General features: G+C 39.9%; 1 protein-coding gene and 1 pseudogene across 1 annotated transcript; both read left to right on the top strand.

Moving 5' to 3' along the window:
* The first annotated feature begins 7,340 nt into the window (after positions 1–7,340).
* Positions 7,341–7,712, top strand: LOC148917823 (uncharacterized). The gene has a single exon (XM_089050411.1). It carries the CDS (start codon positions 7,341–7,343, stop codon positions 7,710–7,712), a length of 372 nt encoding a protein of 123 aa, XP_088906537.1.
* Positions 7,713–16,297: 8,585 nt separating this feature from the next.
* Positions 16,298–19,609, top strand: LOC103328302 (antimicrobial ginkbilobin-2-like protein pseudogene; annotated as a pseudogene).
* The last annotated feature ends 2,518 nt before the right edge of the window (positions 19,610–22,127 follow it).

Raw genomic sequence — 22,127 nt, 5'->3', positions numbered from 1 at the left:
GAGAGCCTTGATCAAGCGGCACAGTACTACAAATGCTCGGCTCGGTAATCCTCAAGTCCGCCATTTACGCCCATTTCAAATTGAAGAGACCGCACTCTGCCCGTTTAAGGAGCCGTCCAAGGCTTGAAATAGATTAAAGATTTGCCAAACTTGAACATTGGTATCAATTTACAGCTGAAACTCAATAGTTGAAGTTGCTTTGAAAGTCCATCTAGCACAGGCATACAGTCCAGCCAAAGATCGGTCAGCTTATATCCAGCAAAATGGAAGTCCCTTCTTTTGTCTTCTAGAGTTCGTTTTTTCCTTGAGTTTTGTAAAAGGCATACGCCTAAAAGCAGTTCACTATCTTATCATTTGTTCTGGCCAAAACTACCTGATTTGTACTGTGACAAATTGTGAAGTCCTCACTAGTCTGAGGCCAGAAAAGAACTTACTTGGGAGATATTCCTCACCCAAATTCACAATCGCTTGTATAGAAATTAGTAACTTGGGGTGTAAGTTATCTATTTTTAAGAAGTCTGCTATAATTTTTATTACTAGCAGTGGCACTCTCGCACACTAAAGAAAGTTGATTTGTTGACCAGTCAATGGATTTCAAGGCAATGGGGAACTTTACTATTCCATCACAGGAGCAAACATAAAATGGGTGAACAATTTGGCACGCCCAGTGGGACGTCTCAATATACGTATTCCTAGGAAAAACTTCTAAAGTATATGAATATTGGAAGTTCTAGCGAACCCACGCGCACAGTGGAAGAGATCAAGTAGCTCTCGAGGAGGATTGAGAAGAAAGTGATGTCGGCAGTCAACCCATGCGATGCTCGGAGTAGTAAGTTTCGTGGTCGCTCGGGAGGTTGAATCGAATGTGAAGTGTATTCGGCTGTATAAGGCCACAACACAAAGAGCTAGGATACTCTTAATAACATATGGCACCATGATATAATGGCAAGTCAAGCAGCGCGATTCGGAAAGACCGTGAGGACATGCTATGGCGGAATTCCAAACCAGATGTTGTGGTCCAAAGCTAGACCTCCTTACTTGCCCTTCACTAGGATTGGCATAGTCATATCAAGAAAACCCTCTCATGCCGCAGATAGTGGGATACGGGACTTAGAAATCCAAGCAGGGCGGACAGAGGAAGAGCCTTTCCCATCCAAGAGTAGGAGGGTCAGTTCAGCGAAGGCCTACACGATTCGGGCTCCCGGCCCCCTAATCGGCCCGAACCTCCACTTATTCCACAACCTATGGCCCCACGTGATCAAGACTGGCCCTTATGCGAGGCATCACCGTATGTTGCCCTATTGCTGAGACCCGGAGAATGGATCCCAATCCATTCCCTCCACCAGAAGAGGCAGAGGAGGCGAAGGGAAATTAACCCTTGCCAACATGGTGACATGAGCAGATCGAGGACAAAGCTGGAGGAATTATCAGTTTTGAAGAAGAGGAAGAACACAGGAAGAAGTTACGCCCCGCCGTACATAATGGAGCACAAGATAGACCACATCCAGCCGAATAGGGATGAAATCCACACCCTGTCAATGCTTTAAATGACAGGGAGGCACACCTAGATCAGAGAGATGAAGGAACCTAAAGCGGGAAGAGGAGAAAGACCCACCTATGGAAAGCCATATCCACTTACATTAATCAAATACCTCTATCCCTAGGTTTCAAGGTACCAAACTTTACCTTGTTCAACGAAGAAGGCCACCATGCTTCATCAGTTAAGCATATAGGCGATTCTCTGTCCACTTTGCATAACCATAGAAAATAACCCTTTGTTAAAACTGAGGCTTTTTGAGAATTCTCTCTCTAGACAAGCCTTCACCTGGTATACTAGCCTACCAGCCAACTCTGTTCAAACTTGGGAGCAGATGGAAAATGTTTTCCATGACTACTATTTCAGGATCCAGCCATAAGTCACCATCAGTGATCTTGCTACCCTCAAACAGCAGTGAAGATGAGCCTGCTCAGGACTTCATAACCGAATCCCTATGGAAGAAAGGCACTTCATCAAGATGGCTCAAATCGCCCTTAAAATCTCTCTGAGAAAAAGATTTGATGGGATGTTGTTTGGAGATCTGGTAGAACTGGCAGACAAAGCATCTAAGTATGAGAGCTGCACAGGAAAGAACAACAAAAGAGAAACTCCTCCAAAGGCACATACTACAAAACCCATTCCTCTTCAGTCCATCTGGTTGAGGTAGAATCAGAAGAAGACACGGAGGGCTCGGAGGAAAGAGAAATTGCAGTGGCAGAAATGGCAAAGTCGAAACATCCCATCGATACAAAGGCTCTTACAAAGCTACCAAAGGACCGAAGCCGCCATCATTCACAGAAGGGTTTGTTCAAAACAAACCAACACAGAACAAGGTCTATTCCTTTGATCTAACTAAGGTTGATGCTTTGTTTGATGAGATGCTGCTCTGTAGGTAATAGATACATCCCACAGGTTGCCCAAGCCAGCAGGAACTCAAGGGCGACAATATTGCGATGACATACAGGAAGAAATAATAAGAGGAAGACTAAAGCGAGGAGACACCTCCCTCGATTAACAGATCCCTTTCCCAACCTCAAGTCAACATGGTCAACTTAAACTGCCGAGAATAGAAGATAGGCAAACCAAAAATAGAAGCTAGCTCCAGTGAGGCAGAAAGAGTCACAAGGGAGACTAGTCAAAGGCCAAAGGCAACTATCTCGGCCATTGGGTAGTGCTATGCAGCAAGTGCAAGTGTTAAAGTGAGTTAAAATGACTCTGGACAAGCGAGTCAGCCCACACCTAGAGTTTTTGACAGTGAGTTGGAACATCATCCCAACAAGGCCCGATTCGGCCCTCCATCTCAAGAAGGCAGAGCCAGACGGAAGGACTATCTAAAGCACTGCTCACGCAGAGAAGAATGTGAGCAGCCAAAGAAAGAGATACCAATTAAGATGCAGGAAATGGAAAGTCATAGCAACTATCATAGAAGGCGGATGGTGTTCTATTGGAAAGAGCGAGAGACCAACTGCTGGGTTAACTAGAACTTCGGAAGAAGAGGAGAGTTCAAAGACAATCGCACCTTCCTCGAGGAACAGGGAATGACACGTACTTCCGAAACAAGTTACGCTGAATAGGAAGAATCCGTAAGTAGTTCCTCAGGCGGAACAAACAACACATCAACCACAAGAGTGTGAAGACAAAATCTCGAGCAAACCTTCCATCCATCTTGCCTCACCCTCGGTCAATCAACTTGTACCTTCACAAACACAAGGTGAATTGAACCTATTCGATAGAGGATAAGAAGCTGGTGAAGAGTATGAAGAGGAGTAGTTGGACTATGAACCATCTACAGATGACAGTTGGACTCCTCGAAATAGGAGGTGGAAGGCTGGACGAGAAGAATATGGGAAGAGCAAATGGAGTATGATGAAGCTGGATGAAAGCTGAGGCTTTTAGTGCAGAATTAGAAAGCCTTTGTTACAAGGAGATCTAGGCATTAATATGGTATTTATCTTGCGAGAAAAATTGAGGCGTGATAGAATGCCAAGGAAACACCACGAGGGGGCGTGTTCTCAAGAACAACAAACACCTCCTGCCAAACAGAACTACCATGAAACTAATAGAAATGACTTTTTTTCCAAACCAACCAAAGAAATGGCCAATCACCTTAGACCCTGTTCATAACATGTCCATAACAGCACACTTTGGGGTATTCCTATTCCCGAAGTGATGGTAGATGGAGGTGCAACCATTAACATACGCCTGCATGGTGTTGATCAAGATGGGTAGAACAGAGAAAGATTTAATTCCAACACGTTTGACTGTCACCAACTTTGCTGGGGGCATCACTAAGACTCATGGAATCCTAGATGTGGACGTCATAGTTGGAACCAAGGAGCTAAAGATTGCGTTTTTTGTGGTACACACCATTTCTACCACTTATAATCATTGCTTGGCAGGGACTGTATGCACCAAAGCTTATGTGTTCCTTCCACTCTGCATCAGCAATTAGCCCTTTGGAATGAAGAAGGTTTCATGGAGATAGTAGAGGTCGATCCACAGCCATTTCTGCCCTCTGCCATGTGTTTTGAGGCAAGGTATTATCATGATGACCTTGGTCATTTCACATTCCTTGGAGTTAACCAGAACGGCCGCCCCCATGGTGTCACGACGCAGAGACTCATTGAAGATGGTCTAGCCCGTTCTCTAGAGGATTGGAATAGACCTTTTGTTCTAAACCTCTAGAACTCTGATGTTTAGTCTCAATCAACAAGAAAATGATCGAGCTGCAACAATCCGATCTATTACAAAAAGATTGTTGATATATTGGGAAGAAAGAAAGCTCTTTATGCACAATCCAGCCATCAATACTGGCAGAATTCACCCATGAGAGCACGGATGAACAAGAAGAGAGTTTACCGGAGGAAGTATTAGATTTTGCACCAACAGCACTGGATGACTCTTTACTAGAAGCGGAAGATCCATTACAGGAGATAAACTTAGGAACATAAGAGGATCCAAGACCCACCTTCATTAGTGCGCTGTTGAAAGAACCACTCAAGAGTGAGATCATTGCACTTTTGCACAATTTTAGAGACTGTTTTGCTTGGCATTATCATGAGATGCCTGGATTAGCAGAAAACTGGTAGAACACAAGTTGTCAATCAAAGAAGGCTATCTTCCACTCAAACATGCCAGAAGAAGAATGTCTATGGAAACAGAACTAAAAGTCAAGAAAGTAATAGAAAGACTGGTCAAGGCAAGATTCATCAGACCAGCCATTTATGCTAATTGGTTAGCCAATATTGTCCCGTTTTGAAAATAAAACAGGGGCAATTAGGATCTATATGGATTACAGGAATCTGTATGAAGCATCTCCCAATGATGAATATCCTATACCAATGGCGGATATGCTAGTAGATGGTGCTGCTCATAACCAAATGCTATCTTTCATGGATGGCAATGCAGGATATAATCAGATTATGGAAGTAGAAGAAGACATCCATAAAACAGCCTTCATGTGCTTAGGACATAGAGGTGCTTTTGAATACATTGTAATGCCCTTTGGCTTAATAAATGCAGGAGCCACTTATCAAAGAGCAATGAATTCTGTTTTCCAGGACATGATAGGGCATTCTCTAGAGGTGTACATAGATGATGTGGTGATTAAATCCCCAGAAGAGGGAGATCATGTATCAAATCTGATAAAGGCATTCCTAAGAATGAGACAACATAAGTTGAAAATGAATCCAAAGAAATGTGTTTTTTGAGTTCAGGCAGGGAATTTCTTAGGTTTCTTGGTCCACCAAAGGGGCATAGATATCGATAATAATAAAGCAAAATCCGTCATGGAAGCTCTACCACCCCGAAACAAGAAGGAGCTGTAGAGTCTCCTAGGAAAAATTAACTTTCTAAGGAGATTCATATCCAATTCTGCAGGAAAAATCCAGCCTTTCTTTTCCTTGCTAAGGTTGAAACCGGAACAAACATTCAAGTGGGAAGAACGGTACTAGCAGGCTTTTGAGGAAATCAAGCAATGCCTCTCAAATCCACCAGTTCTGTCCTCACCAAAGAGAGGCAGACCACTCAAACTCTATGTTTCTGCATCAGAAGTGTCCATTGGGAGTCTGTTAGTTCAAGATAACAAGGGAAGGAGCAAGCAGTCTACTATCTGAGCGAACTCTAACAGAAGTAGAAAAAATATTCTGCAATTGAAAGACTCTGTCTAGCCTTATACTTCACTACTTGTGAAACTCATACACTATATGCTGCCATTCACCATCTACATCATTGCCAAGACAGACCTAATCAAATACATGCCAACAAGGCCAATGTTGAGAGGCAAAATTGGAAAATGGACTCTGGCTTTGACAGAATTTGCTTTTAGATATGTTCCTCAGAAAGCTGTCCAAGGACAAGCTGTAGCAGATTTCCTAGTAGATCATCTAGGGGAAGAGATTGAAAATATGGATTCTTTGGATATAGAAAATGCAGATTTTGACTAGAGCGCATACTTGTCTTAACAATCCCATCTACTCAGTTCACCTCACACCTTGGAAACTGTACTTTGATGGATCAAAACTTATGTAGCCTCTCAAGCAGGGATTGTTTTGGAGGAACCACTGGGATCGAATCTGTTATTCTTTTAATTTGGACTTCCAATGCACCAACAACAGAGTTGAATATGAAGCTTTAATCATTGGCCTTGAAATGTTGGTGGAATTAGGAATTCAATCTATGGAAATCTTGGGAGATTCTATGCTTGTGTTGAAGCAAATTGCTGGAGAATACAAGTGTTTAAATCCTTCTCTAAGTTTGTCTATCTAGTGGTAGCAGAAATCTTTTGTGAATTCAGGGAAGCTACTTGAAACATCTTCCAGAGAGGAGAACTTCGCAACCAATGAAATGGCTCGAGATAGCAGTACAAATGCACGAAGGCGTGTGCAAAGGATCATCAAGGTAGGAAAGAAGAGTCTACCATCACATTGGCCAGAGGGATGGAGATAGATGTCAATTCTGTCATAATCACTTAAGATGACTGGAGAACACCCATCATAAATTACTTACAGTATCCGACCCTGCCTTATGAGAAAAGAGTTACAATCATGGCTTTAAACTACCTCATGTGGAATGGAGATTTGGTCCGAAAAAGCAAAGATGAGATACTTTTGAGGTGTCTGGGAAAGAAAGAATACATGAAGGTTATGGGAGAAACCCATGAAGGAATCTGTGGAGCTCATCAAGGTGGAAGAAAAATATGTTGGATAATTAGAAGATATGGCTACTTCTGGCCGACTATGATGAAGGATTGCATTGACTATTCCAGAGGATGTGAGGCTTATCAAAGGCATGGTCCAATCCAGCAAGCTCCTTCAGTTCCCATGAATCCAGTAGTCATGCCATGGCCATTTAGAGGATGGGCAATGGATCTCATGGGCAAGATCTATCCAGCCAGTGGCAAGCAGCATTGTTTTATCATTGTAGCTACAAGCCTGTTAAATCCACTACATCTCAACAGATCATCACCTTTATAGAAGAGCAGATTATACAAAGTTTGGCATTCCAGAATCAATCACAATAGACAGGGGATCTTCTTTCATATCTGGAGAGATGCTAGATATGGCAGAAGCATTCAAATTTAAGTTACTTCAATCCACTCCTTATTATGCTCAAGCTAATGGGCAGGCAGAATCAAGTAACAAGGTGATCATCAACATTATCAGAAAAATGCTTGAGAAAAATCCAAAGCAATGGCACAAGAAGTTAATTCAAATTTAAGTTACTTCAATCCACTCCTTATTATGCTCAAGCTAATGGACAGGCAGAATCAAGTAACAAGGTGATCATCAACATTATCAGAAAAATGCTTGAGAAAAATCCAAAGCAATGGCACAAGAAGTTATCAGAAACTCTGTGGGCATATAGGACTTCAAAGAGAGAGGCAACTGGCATGACCCCATATGCTCTAACTTATGGCCATGATGCAATTCTGCCTATGGAGATAGCAGTCCAATCTCTCAGAATTGCTCATCAACACAATTTGACCGGAGAAAACTATTCTCAAGCTATGCTGCTAGAACTGGAAGGATTGGATGCAAGTAGAATTGACATCCTCAACAAACTCTTAGCAGGGAAACAGGCTGTGTCAAAGGCCTACAACAAAAGAGTCAAAAACAAGAGTTTTGAAGAAGGAGAAATAGTCTGGAAAGCAGTTCGCCCCTTGAAACACACATAGCTAGTTATGGAACGTGGTCACCTACATGGGAAGGTCCTTTCATGATTAAACAAATCCTTGGAATGAGGGCATATAGATTATAGGATCGAGATGGAGATGTTCATGCTGCACTAATCAATGGCAAATGGTTGAAGAAATTCTATCCAACTATGTGAGATTCACAGGCTATACAAACAGATCCTGGAATAAAGAGCGAACAAAATGAAACTGTTATTTAAATTTCTATTTAGAGTTTGTCTTTTATTGCAATTTGTTAAGGTTTTTTTTTTTTTTTTGCTTTCTTTTATTTTAACAAAAGAAATTGCAAATGCAAAAAGAGTTCCACGAAAAATAAATTTTTTTAAATGACTAAAGTTTATTACATTTTCATAATTTAAATTCAAAGTCCTAGTTTCTTTAGGGTTTCTTGCAATCCGGTCTTCTTGGTAGAAATTTCATGTTGGAGAAGCATCCCTTGATGGAGAGAGGCTTCTACAATCTCCAATGCTAGCCTAGAAGCTGCTACCATAGTGGCCTTGGTCTTGGTACCCAATCCAGCCCCAAGTTTGTTTTGCCTTTCACTCAGCCCAGCTAGCTGTTTATGAAGTTCTTCAATTTGTTTCTCCAGTTTGTCAGAGCATCTTGGCTTCCTTATAGCCTGCAACCTGTCTGGTCCAATTCTGTTTTTACTTTGCATAATCAGCCAAGTTGACTTCATGAGTAGCCTTGCAGAACTTAGAGGCTTTAAAGGAGGGCCTGAGATCCCCATAGCGGTTGTGTAGATTGAGCACATCTCTTGATAAGCCTAGGCTGATTTTAAGAATGGGCGTAGGAGCCATGGTTTCCCTATGCAGCATATCCAGGTCCTTCATTAGTTGGTCAACAACTTCTTGGTTTTCATCCAAATCCAGCTTAGTGGATTGCCAGATCTTCATTCTATCCAGTTTGTCCAGCTGAGCATCTAAGTCCATGGCTTTAAACTCTGCCAATTCGGATCAGCAAAGGAAGCAGTGGTAGATGAACCTGGGAGAGAATGGATGGGCATTTGCAAAACAAACTCAAGTCAGTCTTCAGATGAAATCAAAATAGAAAAAGAAAGGAGAACACAAAAAATACTCACAGCCACAATGAGAGGCTTGAAAGGGCTGGTCACCATAGCTAGAACCCCAACAGTCTTGTTCTCTAATACTTGAAAAGACAAAATAACACATTAGAGAATGTCAAGACAAACAGAATTCGGAAGGCAAGACAGAAAAGACTGAAAATACCTTAGGGGACAGGGCAAGCAGCAGAGTATTGCACTGCTTCCACTTCAAGCTCGGGCAGGCGGCAGACAGAATGCTCTTCCTCCACATCATCAAAAGGGGCCATTCTGAGCTTGTGGGTTCTGCCCCTGAGCTTCTTCTTGTTGTTTGGCCAAGGCAATGCTTTCTGCTATTACCTCAGTAGGAATCTCCTCCTACATATAAACAGAAGTAAGAAGTTAGACAGTTAGAAGAAGAGCGTATACAAAATAATCATGCAGCCAGAATGAAGTCTCACATCTTCTTCAAATTCTTTTGTTTTCTCTTTTTCTTTTTCGGGATCATCTTCTTCTTTTTCTTGTGCCTTCTCCCTTACACTTCGAAAGCCTCTCGTAGCTCATCATAAGTTTTGGAAGTCGCAGTTGGAATAGCTGCGGGCTCTTCTATCTTATCATATTCAACTATAGTCCTCTTTCTAAGTCTTTTTGATCTAGTCGGAGGAGGAGGAGGACTTTCAGCTGCACATAACAAAATGAAGGTTAGAAGAATGGACAAAACCGGACATATTCAAGAAAATAGAGAGCATCTGCACTATTGTTCATCTTATTCACAGGACATCTAGCATCCTTATGCACTTCTAAATCATCTGAATCCCTCCAGGAAGTGGCCAGATTACAACTTCTGTATGATTTGAGCGGGATAAGCAGAGGACAGCCTAGTTGTCTTGCGTAGAAATTGGGGTGATATACTTCTGCTCCCAAATGATAATTTGGAGGCTTTCCACCTCCATGGGCAGTGTCTCGCAGGGTTACGCTCAAGAACTTCTTCCTGAAATCAATTCTAGCTGCTTCTTCCCCTGATTATTTCTCAAATAATTTGAATCCAGGCTGGAACCAAGGATATGTTCTTCTAATCACCACCTGTCACTAAGCTGCAAACCTCTCAATATAGTGCCTAAAGAACATCAGGTACTCCTCAATCGAATGCTTAGGCACTTCTGCCCAACATCAAAGGGAGAGCCAGAATTTGGTCTTCAGGTAGGACTATATCCGGAAATCTCAACTCTAGAAAATAAACCTCAGAATCGATTTGGATCATCCGAATGCTCATGGAGCGAGACAAGTTCAGAGGATTCTCCAGTGGTGGTAGTATGCGATTCTTGAAAAGATGGGCAGCAGAGGCCCAAGCCCAACGTCAATTTGGTTGTGTAGTGCTTATACGGTGCTCAGTATTCGAGCGAACTACAAGAGCGATTCGGAAACACATTTTCAGCTATGTACAGAGAGAAATAGCATGTGCTGCTGATCCTTGTCCTTCTCGTATCTGAACTTTCTCAAATAGTTGGAGAAGGAGGTTAAGTTGATTGTTGCAGGAGAGATAGTGAATGGCTTAACCAATTTCTCTTGGTTCTTCCTTCGATGATAGTTACTAACAGCGTCAACAGGCCTTCTATGGGGCCTAAACCCAAAGATCTTAGCCATATCCAGCAGGGTTTGTGTCATTGGGCCCACACGAAATTCAAAAGTGTTCTTGGCAGAACCGAAACACAGAGCAGCGGCAAGCGATTCTCATCTCTGTTGATGGATTGCTTGGATAATAACAGAATTGGTCATAAATCCCGCCTCCTCCAGTGAGCTCCATATCATGGAAGAAGTCTTTCAAACCAGTCTGCCCATTTCACAGAACTATTCCTGACCTCATTGGATGGGAATGAACGACTCAAATTCTTGCTGACCCAAGAATGGGATGCCAAGGCAGAAGAGCTCTCGAAGCATAGAGGAACCTTTGCATCCTCCTTAAACAGTTCTGCCATTTCATCAAGAACAGAACCAAACCAAGTGAGGACCCAAAACTAGGGTATTCTCAAACAGGTGAAGGACATTCTTGTCCAGGTTTTTCTTGGCAAAAAGGGTGGAGCTTGCTTCTGATCTTTATCATGTGGTTGTCAACCCCAATCCCACTGATGTAATCAAGAGGAACTGAAGAAAAAGAACCTTAGGCATGAGTTTTTGGAGAAGACATTTTCAGGGGTTTCGAGCTGAAACAAAGGAAGTAACAAGGACTAAGGTCTGATCAAAGAAAAAGGGGAAAGTGTCTGAGAAATCCAAAGAGAATCAAGGTCCGAAGAGACTACGTTTTGAAGTAAACGAGAGTGGAGTTTCAATTTCTTAAAAAGGCTCGAAATCGTGGGAAGAAGAAGACAAGACGCCACCTGATAATAACTAGTGGTAACTCGACCACTTTCCCACAAGTCTAGTTCGTGGTAGGCGATGTGGCAGACGTGGGCTAACGGAAAAAAGCGCACACAAATTAATGGCCAAGTCATTAAGTCCGAACTGCGTTCCAAAAATGATTCAGACTTAGGGGACATTGTTTGGGCCTAATTTGGCACACCCAGTTCGAAAAGATCAAAAGCCCATATCAATTTTTGGTAGCCACCAGTGTTCCCTAAATAATGGGCCAAAAATACACACTCAGTTCAACATTGGAGGCCCAGAATAACGAAAAACAAACCACATGACCCAAGCAAATCTGGACTTTGCAATTAAACAGGGATCAAGGGACCAAAATCCAAGAAAGCCCAGAATCTGTCAAAACATGACAATAAACTTGGGCTTGGAAAACAGAGAGAAAGAAATCAGCCCATAGGTCCGAAAACTCAACCTGGGCTTGGCATGATTAAAATAGAAGAAAAGCCCAAAAATTAGAGGCAGACTCCACGTGACTTCCGGGAAAAAACTTTGAAAAGTCAGCATTTTCAACTGGGTTGATAAGAGAATTAAATAAAAGCAGGTATGAAAAAGACATCTTTGAAATCTCTGCCACCAGAAGATCAAAATCCCTTTTATGTACTCAGAGAAAATTCTACTCTAAAGAAAGGCACCATTTTCAAGAGATAAGCATAGCAGGGAGTTGTTCAAATGGAAAATCAAACTAACCATCATAGTTTGAGCTCTCACAAAAGCAAGTTAAATTTTAAAGAAGGGTTAGGTTTCCTTTCAAGAAATACAGGGAAGTGACTGCCTTAGAACTGACTATTGAGGGCTTATCTGCCAAAATTGATAAAAACCCCTTTTCCCTTGCATTTAAAAATGAAAGATCTTTTGAGAATTTTTGCCGCCCATTATTAAAGAATTAGAAACCCCACTCCAAGACATTTCTTATAAATATAATAGAGGGTGAACAGAACAGAGGACAACCAAAAAATCAATCAAAGACAAAAAGTCAAAATGATCACTTGATCTCAAAAAGCCTTCAAACGAACTGAAGCAACCAAAAGCTCATTGAGCCACAAGAAAGAAGCCATCTACAAATCAAAACTTCCAGTTTCAGACTTAGAGAAAAGTCATTCAAAACGAGATTTCTCTCGTTACAAATTTGGTTTAGCAAAGGGCGAATCAAGCACAGCTCAGGTTTTTACAAATATGAAAACCTCAACAAATTTATGGAGAGCCTTGATCAAGCGTAACAAGTACCACAAGGCAGTTCCCTCAGAATCCTCAAATCCAGCCACTTCACCCTTTCGGACTAAAGAGGCCGGTTGTGCTGTTTAAGAAGCCTTCTAGGGCTTGAAATAGATTAAAGCTTTGCCAAACTCGAACATTGGTATCGATTTACAGCTGAAACTCAATAGTTGAAGTTGTTGAAAGTCCAGATCCAGCACAGGCATACCCACTCCAACCCGGATCAGAAGCTTATATCCAGGCAGAAATGGAAGTCCAGGCTTCTTTTTGTCTATCCAGAGTTGGTTTTTCCTTCTTGAGTTTTGTAAAAGGCACTTCTGCCCAAAACAGTTCACTATCTTATCATTTGTTCTGGCCAAAACTACCTGTTTTGTACTGTGAAAAATTGTGAAGTCCTCACTAGTCTGAGGCAAGAAAAGAACTTACTTGGGATATATTCCTCACCCAAATTCGCAATCACTTGTTTAGAAATTAGTAATTTGAGGCCCAAGTTATCTATTTTTAAGAAGTCTAGAATTTTTATTACTAGTAATGACACGCTCGCATACTAAAGAAAGTTGACTTGTTGACCAGTCAATGGTTTTCAAGGCAATGGGGAATTTTACCCTTCCATCACAGGAGCAAACATAGAACGGGTGAACAGGTTTACTCTAGTTAATCCGAATTTCTAAGGTTATAAAGTACTTGTAACTTTTATCGTTAAAATCTAAACAAAATAAGAGAATTGTTGAATTTCTTATATTACTTACGATTTGCTGTATCATTACTCAAAATGTCCAATTGTCAAGTACAGATGCATTAGTAACAATTGACGGGAAAAAGGAAGATTTGACAAACAACCATAGGGTACATAGAGGCCTCTCTTCAGTGGCGAATCTATGCAGGTGCAAGGAGGTGCGCTGCACCTCGATCGCCGGAAATAGCCATTACAGACGATGGAGTTGCATCTCGCTTCAGACCAGCGATCGCATAACGTGCTCAATGAAATGCGCAAACCACGCGGGAGTTGCTGGTGCTGCTGCAGCGTGAGGTTTTTTTTTAACGAGGCCAAACGACGACGTCTTTGGACCAGGTTTAATATGCGCGCTTTTTTTTTTTTTTGAAAACCTGGCCAAAAAGGACGCTGCTTTGGACCGTGGTTTTGAAATTAAAAAAACAAAGAAACTGACGTGGGCTTTTTGTGGGCTTTTGAAAAAGGGCTTCTATTTCCTTACTTAATTGGGTTTTAATTAAAAGTTCTCTTTATACAATTGGGTTTTGAGAATTCCTTAATTAAATAGAGTTGGGAATTCCTTAATTAAGTAGAATTGGGAATTCTCTTTATAAAAGACCAATAACATCACCCAATTTCATCAAAGTGTGTGTGCATCACAAGAATCCTGCATTTTTTTTTCTTCTTGAGTACGCCAATCCAAAGTAAGTCGAATGCTTTTTTTTTTCCTTGAGCCAACACCAATTTTGTTTATTCTTTTTTTAATAATTTTTTTTTTCTTATTTAGCTCTCTCTATATTAGTAAGATCAGTAGCAAACGCGAGGAGAAAGAGGCTACGTGACACGTTATTTGAGGTATAATTAATTTTTATTTACTTATTTAATTGATAATTTGATAATTATTTATTTATTTATTTGATAAATTATAGTCAATTAGTCATAATAATAGATATAAAACCCTTATTTTGTTTCAATTGTACAGTTATGGAACGGTACTTTCAGAGAAAGAGTTTAAATCTTCCTTCAAATAATCTGGGTAGTTCAAATCCTCCTTCGAATCATCTGTCTAGTTCCAACCCTCCTTTAAATAATCCGGCTAGTTCCAACCCTCCTTCAAATAATCCGGCTAGTTCAAATAATCCGCCTACTGAGTTGGATGAAATATTAGCTAATCTTCCTGCAAACCCTGGCCTTAGATCTCCAATGACTTATTATAATCCCAATTTTCGAGAACAAATCCGAAGAGCCTATGTGCAAAGGGGTCCTTGTCAGCCTAAAAGCCAAGACGATATGCCTCAAACACTTATGGGGGAGAGTAATCGACGTTTTATTGTGAAATGGTTTGATTCATTTGTTTGGTTAGAGTATAGTAAACAGAAAGATGCTGCATTTTGTCTTCATTGTTATCTTTTTAAATGCGACTTTGATAAACAAGGAAAGGCTGGAAGCAATGTCTTCACTGAGAAAGGGTTTAAAAATTGGAGGAAGGGACCTGAGAATTTTAGGGACCATGTTGGACAAGTTGGAAGCCTTCACAATAAACCAAGATAATTTAGGTGAAGCAAATAGGTTATTGAAAGAAATACAAACTTTTGACTTTGTATTTCACCTATATTTGATGAGATTTATATTGGGAATCACAAATGATTTGTCAAAGGCATTACAAAAGAAAGACCAAGATATTGTGAATGCAATGATGTTGGTCCAAAGATGTTGTTGAGGCCCAAAATATTCACGGTTCAGCCCAAATAAATTCTCGGCCCAATGCGATGCTTTACTAAGAAGAAACCCGATTTGGGCATACGAAAGTTCGTCATATGCGCTTGCACACATGCCACGCCAAACGACACGCCATGCTAAGCAAGGAATTATCATTCCGCACCCAATCACGCCACAAGCTTAAGTGGGCCCCAAGCCACTCAAATACCCGGGGCTTGCTTGAGTGGGTTGTGGTATGGATGGTAATAAATTGTCATGAGGCCCATTGATGGACCAAGAAGTGGAGGTTCCGGGTTACTTGGGAGCCTCGGAACCCAAGCCCATTTCTTAGGCCCAAACATGTGGGTGAGCACAAAAGAGAAAGTAGCCCAACCAAAATAGCCCATTACTCCAACCAAAATAGCCCATCACTTCAACCAAACTAGCCCAATACTTGATGAAGTTAGCCCATGTACTTGATAAACCAACTTATTGTCATAGAAGGCCCAAGCAACCCAAAAAAATATATCTGCAAATCTTCAGCACCTAGCTGAAAACAAAAGCCACGTTGAAAGCCAAAATATCCATGTGTGAAAGCTGCTGGAAAGCTCCAGCACATGGGAGAAACAAGTTTCAAGCAAAAACTTCCAAATGACCAAGGGATATTGGAGAGCAGATCACCATTTGAACCAGCATGCATACCCATTCCTTCCCTCATCAGACCTAGCCTTGGAAAAGGAGAGAAAAGAAGGAAGAAAGATGGCTGAAAATAGAAGTCTGAAACACCTTGAAAGGGGCTTTGAGCTCCCAAAAATCCCTGATTTTATGCAAATGGGTAGAGTGGATTTCACCAAAAAGGGATGATTGAAGAGATGAAGGGAGAAAGGAAGGAAAAGCTTAGCCAAAATGGGTAGAAGCCATTAGGTTTTCTTGGAAAATATCAGCTTCCAGCGGCTATAAATTAGGGCCTCTTCTACCCAACAAAAATCATCCACAACTAGAGAGCAAGCTTCCTCTCATACTTGCAAAAACCAGCAATTTCGTGCACTGTTCATCTTCCTCCATTTTCTTCTTCTGACAAGCTGCCAGAAGAACATAGTTCTTCCCTTTTCTCTTCCTAGCCACATATGCTTGAAAACCTCTTCTTCCTCACCTTAAACACTCCCTTTTCTCCCTAGGAAGCCATATTTCCTTTTTGGTGCTCAACTCATGCTAATTTTGCTCCCATGCCACAAGCCCCTCATGCCAAACTCAAAAGTTTATCTGTAAGCATGAAGAAATTACCTGTAAGCTGCCATTATTTTGGTTGGTGAAGATAACCAAAATACTTCCTAAGGCTCTACTGCCTTTTCGAGGTATTTTGGGGCTTAATTTTGGAACTCAGGCCCAAGGGGCAATTTCTTCCATTTTGCCCTTTACGGTAGTCAGGCCCGTAGTAGCTGCCGGAAGAAAAAAAGCCCCTACAGATGTAAGCAAAAGCTACAATCCATGAGGGATGATGACTTTGATGATCTGCTTGGCAAAGTATCAATATTTTGTGGCAACAATGATATTGATGTTCCTAACATGGATGATTTATTTGTACCACAAGGGAGATCACGTCGTAAAGCTCAGAAAATCACAAACCGCCATTATTATCGTGTGGACCTATTTCTTACTATCATTGATAAGCAACTAGTGGAATTGAATAATCGCTTCACTGAGGTAAATACTGAATTGCTTCTTTGTATGGCATGTTTGAGTCCGGCTTATAATTTTGTAGCTTTTGACAAACAAAAAATACTTCGTTTTGCTCAATTTTACCCTCAAGAATTTAATGACCGAGACCTCATGAAGCTTGAAGATCAACTTGGGCTTTATATTGTTGATATGCAGAGCAGCACTGAGTTTTCATCATCGAAAGGAATTACAACTATGTATATTTACTTCTTACATTGGCTTTAGTTTTACCCGTTGCAACAGCTTCAGTTGAGAGAGCTTTTTCAGCTATGAATATTGTGAAAACACCATTGCGTAACAAAATAGGGAATCAATGGTTGAGTGATAGCTTGGTTGTTTACATTGAGAAAGATGTTTTTTCTTGTATTAGTAATATAAATATAATGCGACGTTTTCAAGATATGAAATCTTGTCGGCAACAATTGTAGGGTAATTGTAATGATATTTTTTTAATGTATTATGAATAACATTAGTATTGTTTAAATTATAAGGATGTTTAGATTTTTTTTGTTTTTGGGAGCTCTTAGCTTTTGAAAATTGCACCTCTGCTGAAAAATTCCTGGATCCGCCGCTGCCTCTCTTCCTTGGTTTCATTGAAAATTTCCGTGTTGGACGGCACTCCACTTGCCTAGAAAACCCAAAAGACAACAATCAAACCTAAACAATAGGAAAGAACTGAAGTGTACAAAAGATGAATAGAAATTTCTAGAATTTTAAACTGGTGGTGGATTGATAAGACAGTAAACCTAACAGTTGGGTGTGAGATTGGTTTTTTTGGTCTGAGTGGGTGAGATCGGTTAAATTTCCAACAACATGCATGTGTTGGTTCAATACATTATACCTCATCCAACTAGAATTGGCCAATATGACATCAATCACTTTCCAAAAATTTGAATTTTATGAACATAAACACCTTTCCTTTGCAAAAAGACAACCTCCAGAGCAACCTTTTTCAACTTCCATCTAGAAGATTGCCTATATAAATTTGAGGTCAACACCGCACAAGAAACCCCTACAATCCATTTCCTAGAATATAATTTTTTTCATTGCTAACGATGATATTTAGTGGAGGTGAGCCCTTAGTTTTTGTCTTTTGTCGGGCTGCTGATGAGCTTCATTCTATGAATATTTTGGCATCGCATTAGCCATTTTTACTTTTCTACGTCGGCAATGTGTAAGCTTCCACTTTGGCTTATAGCAATTAGCGAAAAAGCACACGTAGGAGAGGCCGAGATCAACTTCAGCGCAATTAGTTTTATTGTTAATGCGCAGCACCTGCTTGGTTTCGGGTAAAATTGCAACTTCCTTTATGGTATTAGAATTGGGTATCCATGTGTCGGATTAAACAACCATATACGCTCGCACGTAAGGACGGAACTATAAATTTTTCAACAGGTGGGTTAGCTAAAGTTATTAACTTAAAATTTAAATCATAGAAACTAGACTAGTTCATCAATGGGGTCTAGGCAAGTGGAAAAATGCCTTAACTTGCAGACCGGTGGTCTGGGTTTAAACCCTCCTCCTTCTTGTAGGTTAGATTATTGCTTGTTTTTAAAATAAAAATAAAAATTTTAAACACGCTAGTTTATAATTCCATTGACTAATTTCCAATAAGTTTTTTTCTTTTTTAATAAGCAATATTTGGTGAAGGGGAAATCGAGGAGACTTCAAGTGCAGAGGTAAATGTTAATTTCCAATAACCTTTAACATAAACAATACATATTAAATGAAACTAAAAAGCACATATTATCAAAATGAAAATATGTTCAACAACATACTTAAAAGTGTACCTATTTTAATTTTTAATGTGTATGTTTATTGATGCCGTGCAATTAAATTCATAAAGACTTAAGACTTTTTTGGACTTTAATAGGGTGGGCTATTTATAAAACAAGTTAGATATATATGTTTGATTTTTCATGTTATCCCCAAAACCTCTCTTGGAGTAGTTCCACTCTTGCTCTCATATCACCCAATATATGTTGTCTATGTATTACACTTGAGTGATACCACACGTGAGGTTGCGTCTTGAGAATAACTGTCATTATAATAGAATGCTTTGAAAATTTGATTGTTTTCCAGATTTGACTTTTCATTCGCGGCTTACAATTTGTTTTTTACTAGGTTCCACTTTAAAAAGTCAGCAATTTCAACTAGGCCATACATAACCGGTACTTTTAGAAACTTCCTAAATGTGTATTTATAGTGTGTTCTGGACAGAAGCATAAATAAACGGAACAAATTACCAACTTTGAGTTTCAGCCAATGTGTTCTTTTCCAAATCAATCCCTCTCTGTTTCTTACTCTTCTGTCTTTTACACCATGCTGGTGCTTCACCACTTTTCCATATTTGTTTTAGCAAAGAAAACTACACTGCCAATAGCCCATATGGTGCTAACTTGATTCAGTTGTTCAATCTTCTGTACACAAAAGCTCCTCCTACTGGATTTGGCCTTGGATCAACTGGTGAAGGCCAAAACCAAGCGAATGGGCTAGCCCTATGTCGTGGGGATGTCTCAAGCCAAGATTGCAAGACTTGTGTCGTTGAAGCAAGCAAAGAGCTTGGTGAGCGCTGCCCTAGTAGAAAAGGAGCCATAATATGGTACGACAACTGCCTGTTCAAGTACTCAAATGTGAATTTTGCTGGGAAAGTTGATAACAACAACAGGTTTTATATGTGGAATGTCCAAGAAGTAGATGATCCCACGCCATTCAATGCAAAAGTTAAGGAATTGTTAAGCGGGTTATCTACTAAAGCTTCTTCTAATCCAAAGTTCTATCCTACTGGTGAGCTAGAGCTCAGCTCATCGCAAACGCTATATGGTTTGACTCAATGCACGAGGGACCTCTCTAGTTCCGATTGTAAGAAGTGTCTTGATGGTGCAATAAGCAAATTACCAAATTGTTGTGATGCGAAACAAGGTGGGCGTGTTGTGGGTGGGAGTTGTAACTTTCGATATGAACTTTACCCTATTGTTCATCCTTAACTAGATTATATAGCTCTCAGTCGGTTATGACCATGCAGCAATATTAATTCAATAAGTTCAGAACATGTTTAGAAAACATGTTAATTGTTATAAATCTGAAATGTTTATTACATATTATGCTTACAAATAAATGAAGTGATATGCACGGGACTTCTGTTGCCTAATTTATCAGCCTCAACCCTCTTCATTCTGATATATATTTGACCATGCACGTATACCAGAAATTTATTATTCTGAAACTCTAGAGTTTAAAAAAATGAGCAAAACGCCAACAAGGATTACTTGAATTGATAAGGATCATTCTAATGGTAAAATGGATTGAATAAATTAATTATGGTTAATTATTTGAAGTCATCGGCCTCTCTTTGCTGGTTTTTTTATTTATTTTTATCTTTCTTTTTTGAACTTTAGTGGATATTGAATTCTTCAAATTAAAAAAGATTTGGCACTACTATCTTGTTAGGCATTTTGAAAAAAATTAATGGCACGGGTAAATAAAAATGTTAAGAAAAGAGAAGGAAGGGGATCAGGCTTCTTTATTCACTTTTCATAACCAATGCCTCAATACATTGATACAATCAGAAACAAAAATTACAATAACTATTTCAATACAATCTTCAACCTTACAATTGTGTGCAATTCCTCATCTCCTTTGTGTTCTTGATGCCTCTATTCTCTGCATAAAGAACTCCCTCTCTTTCTAGATCTCTCCTGATAAATGTCTTCCTCATTCAAGAAGACAATGTCATCAGCACCCACCACACCAGAAATGGTGCAGCCAGGAGAAATCGTGACCCTTAACCATCGGTCACAATCACCAGCATCCAATGGGAAACAGAGAAATTTGGAAGAGCTGAAAAATGGGGCTGATCTTGCCCTAGTTTGCATTCTAGGGAGACTCGATGGGGCGCAATAATATGAAAATTACTAAAAAAGTAACCCAAAAAAAAAAAAAACTCAAACTTATACCCGAGTTGTATTTTGGTCCCTCAACTAAATTATTCATTCAAATAGTCCACCAACTCTTTATTAATCAACGAATTGATCCTACCATTATATTTTCTGTTAAATTTAGTCATGTGAGTAGGTCAATGGGCCGGGCTGGGCTAGCCCGGCCCAAATTCAATGGGCTTGGACCGGGCCGGCGGGCTTTAAAGAGGAGAGAGAAAATATTGGGCTGGGCCAATTTTTTAGAAAATTCAAAGCCCAAGCCCGACCCATGAGCGGGGCTTGAAAAACCCCATCAGGGCGGGCCGGGACTAAACGGGCCTACTTCATTAAAAAAAAATCATAAACTTAATCATAAGGGCATTTTAGTCCAAATTTGAGATTAAACTCACTTAATTCCAATATTTTCACATCAAACCATATTCATAAAACACCCAATAAAGTCACACAACTTAATAAGATTTTCTACAAAAATTATAAAACCAAATATTATTTTTGAGGTTATTACATAATTAGATCGTAATACGTTTAAAGAAATAATTTTAAAAAATAGTAAGTATCAAACAAATATTTTTTTTAAAGGATGGTATGAATAAATATGCAAATATTTGGTGATGTGTTCAAGAAAAACATGATTATATTTGGTGGTACAATTATCTTTCGTGATATGATTACATTTGGTGATGTGATATGTTGTTCGTCTTATTTATATATATATAATTGTTGAATTAATAATTTACACAAATTAATGTGCTAATCATCCAATTATAAACTAGGAATGAGTAAAGAAAAGTAAATGAAATGAAACAAATTATATATGTGATTTAGGTGATAAAATCCTAAACCTAAACTCTTATTTATACATAATTATATATGTATGCGGCCTAACGGGCCGGGCTTTTGTGGGAGGGTCGGGCTTTCTTGGGCTTAATCAGGCCGGGCCGGGCTTTAGACACCCAAGCCCAAGCCTAGCCCGGCCCAAGATGGGCCGAGCCATCTCAAAGCCCATAACGGGCCGGGCCGGGCTTTTTTTTCGATGGGCCGGGCGGGCCCCCATAGGTCCATGAGCCCGCGGGCCAAATGATGAGGCCTACATGTGAGCAGCACATGCTATAGTTTTGGGGGTAAATAAAACTTTTGAAAACTATTATAAAAAATAATAATTAAAAAAAAAACCCTATACGGTTAAAAATTAATACAAAATTTTCTTTATTTTTTAAAATTAATTAAAAACTATAAAAGAATAAATAAAAAAACAACAACAAAAAGTAACCCAAAAAAAAAAACCATCCCACCAAACCTCTCTCCCAACCTCTTTCTCTCTATGTCCCTCCGCCTTCAGTTTCCTAAATAGAGAATTTTTTGTCACCGTCTCTATCAAAACCATTGCCGAGAAAACCACCATGGCCAGTCGACCCGACGAAATCTTGAAATCGTAGGTTTGCAACAACCTCTCTATCCTCTTTGTAGGTCTTTGAGTGGGTAGTTTCAGGTATGTAACTTCATCACCATACCACCAAGAAGGCACATAATCAAGTTCACCCAAATTAAGTGAATTTATGTTATAATGGGGACTTTCTTGAATGGGTGTTGAATGTGTAGGGGCTTTTTTTCTTCCGGCAGCTACAAGTGGGCTGGGCTACCATAAAGAGCAAAATGAATGA

The sequence above is a fragment of the Prunus mume genome, linkage group LG4, assembly GCF_029339155.1.
Source record: "Prunus mume cultivar Tortuosa linkage group LG4, ASM2933915v1, whole genome shotgun sequence".
NCBI classification, from domain to species: domain Eukaryota; kingdom Viridiplantae; phylum Streptophyta; class Magnoliopsida; order Rosales; family Rosaceae; genus Prunus; species Prunus mume.
Note: the sequence above shows the minus strand (reverse complement) of the source record. Positions and strands in the feature narration are given on the sequence as shown.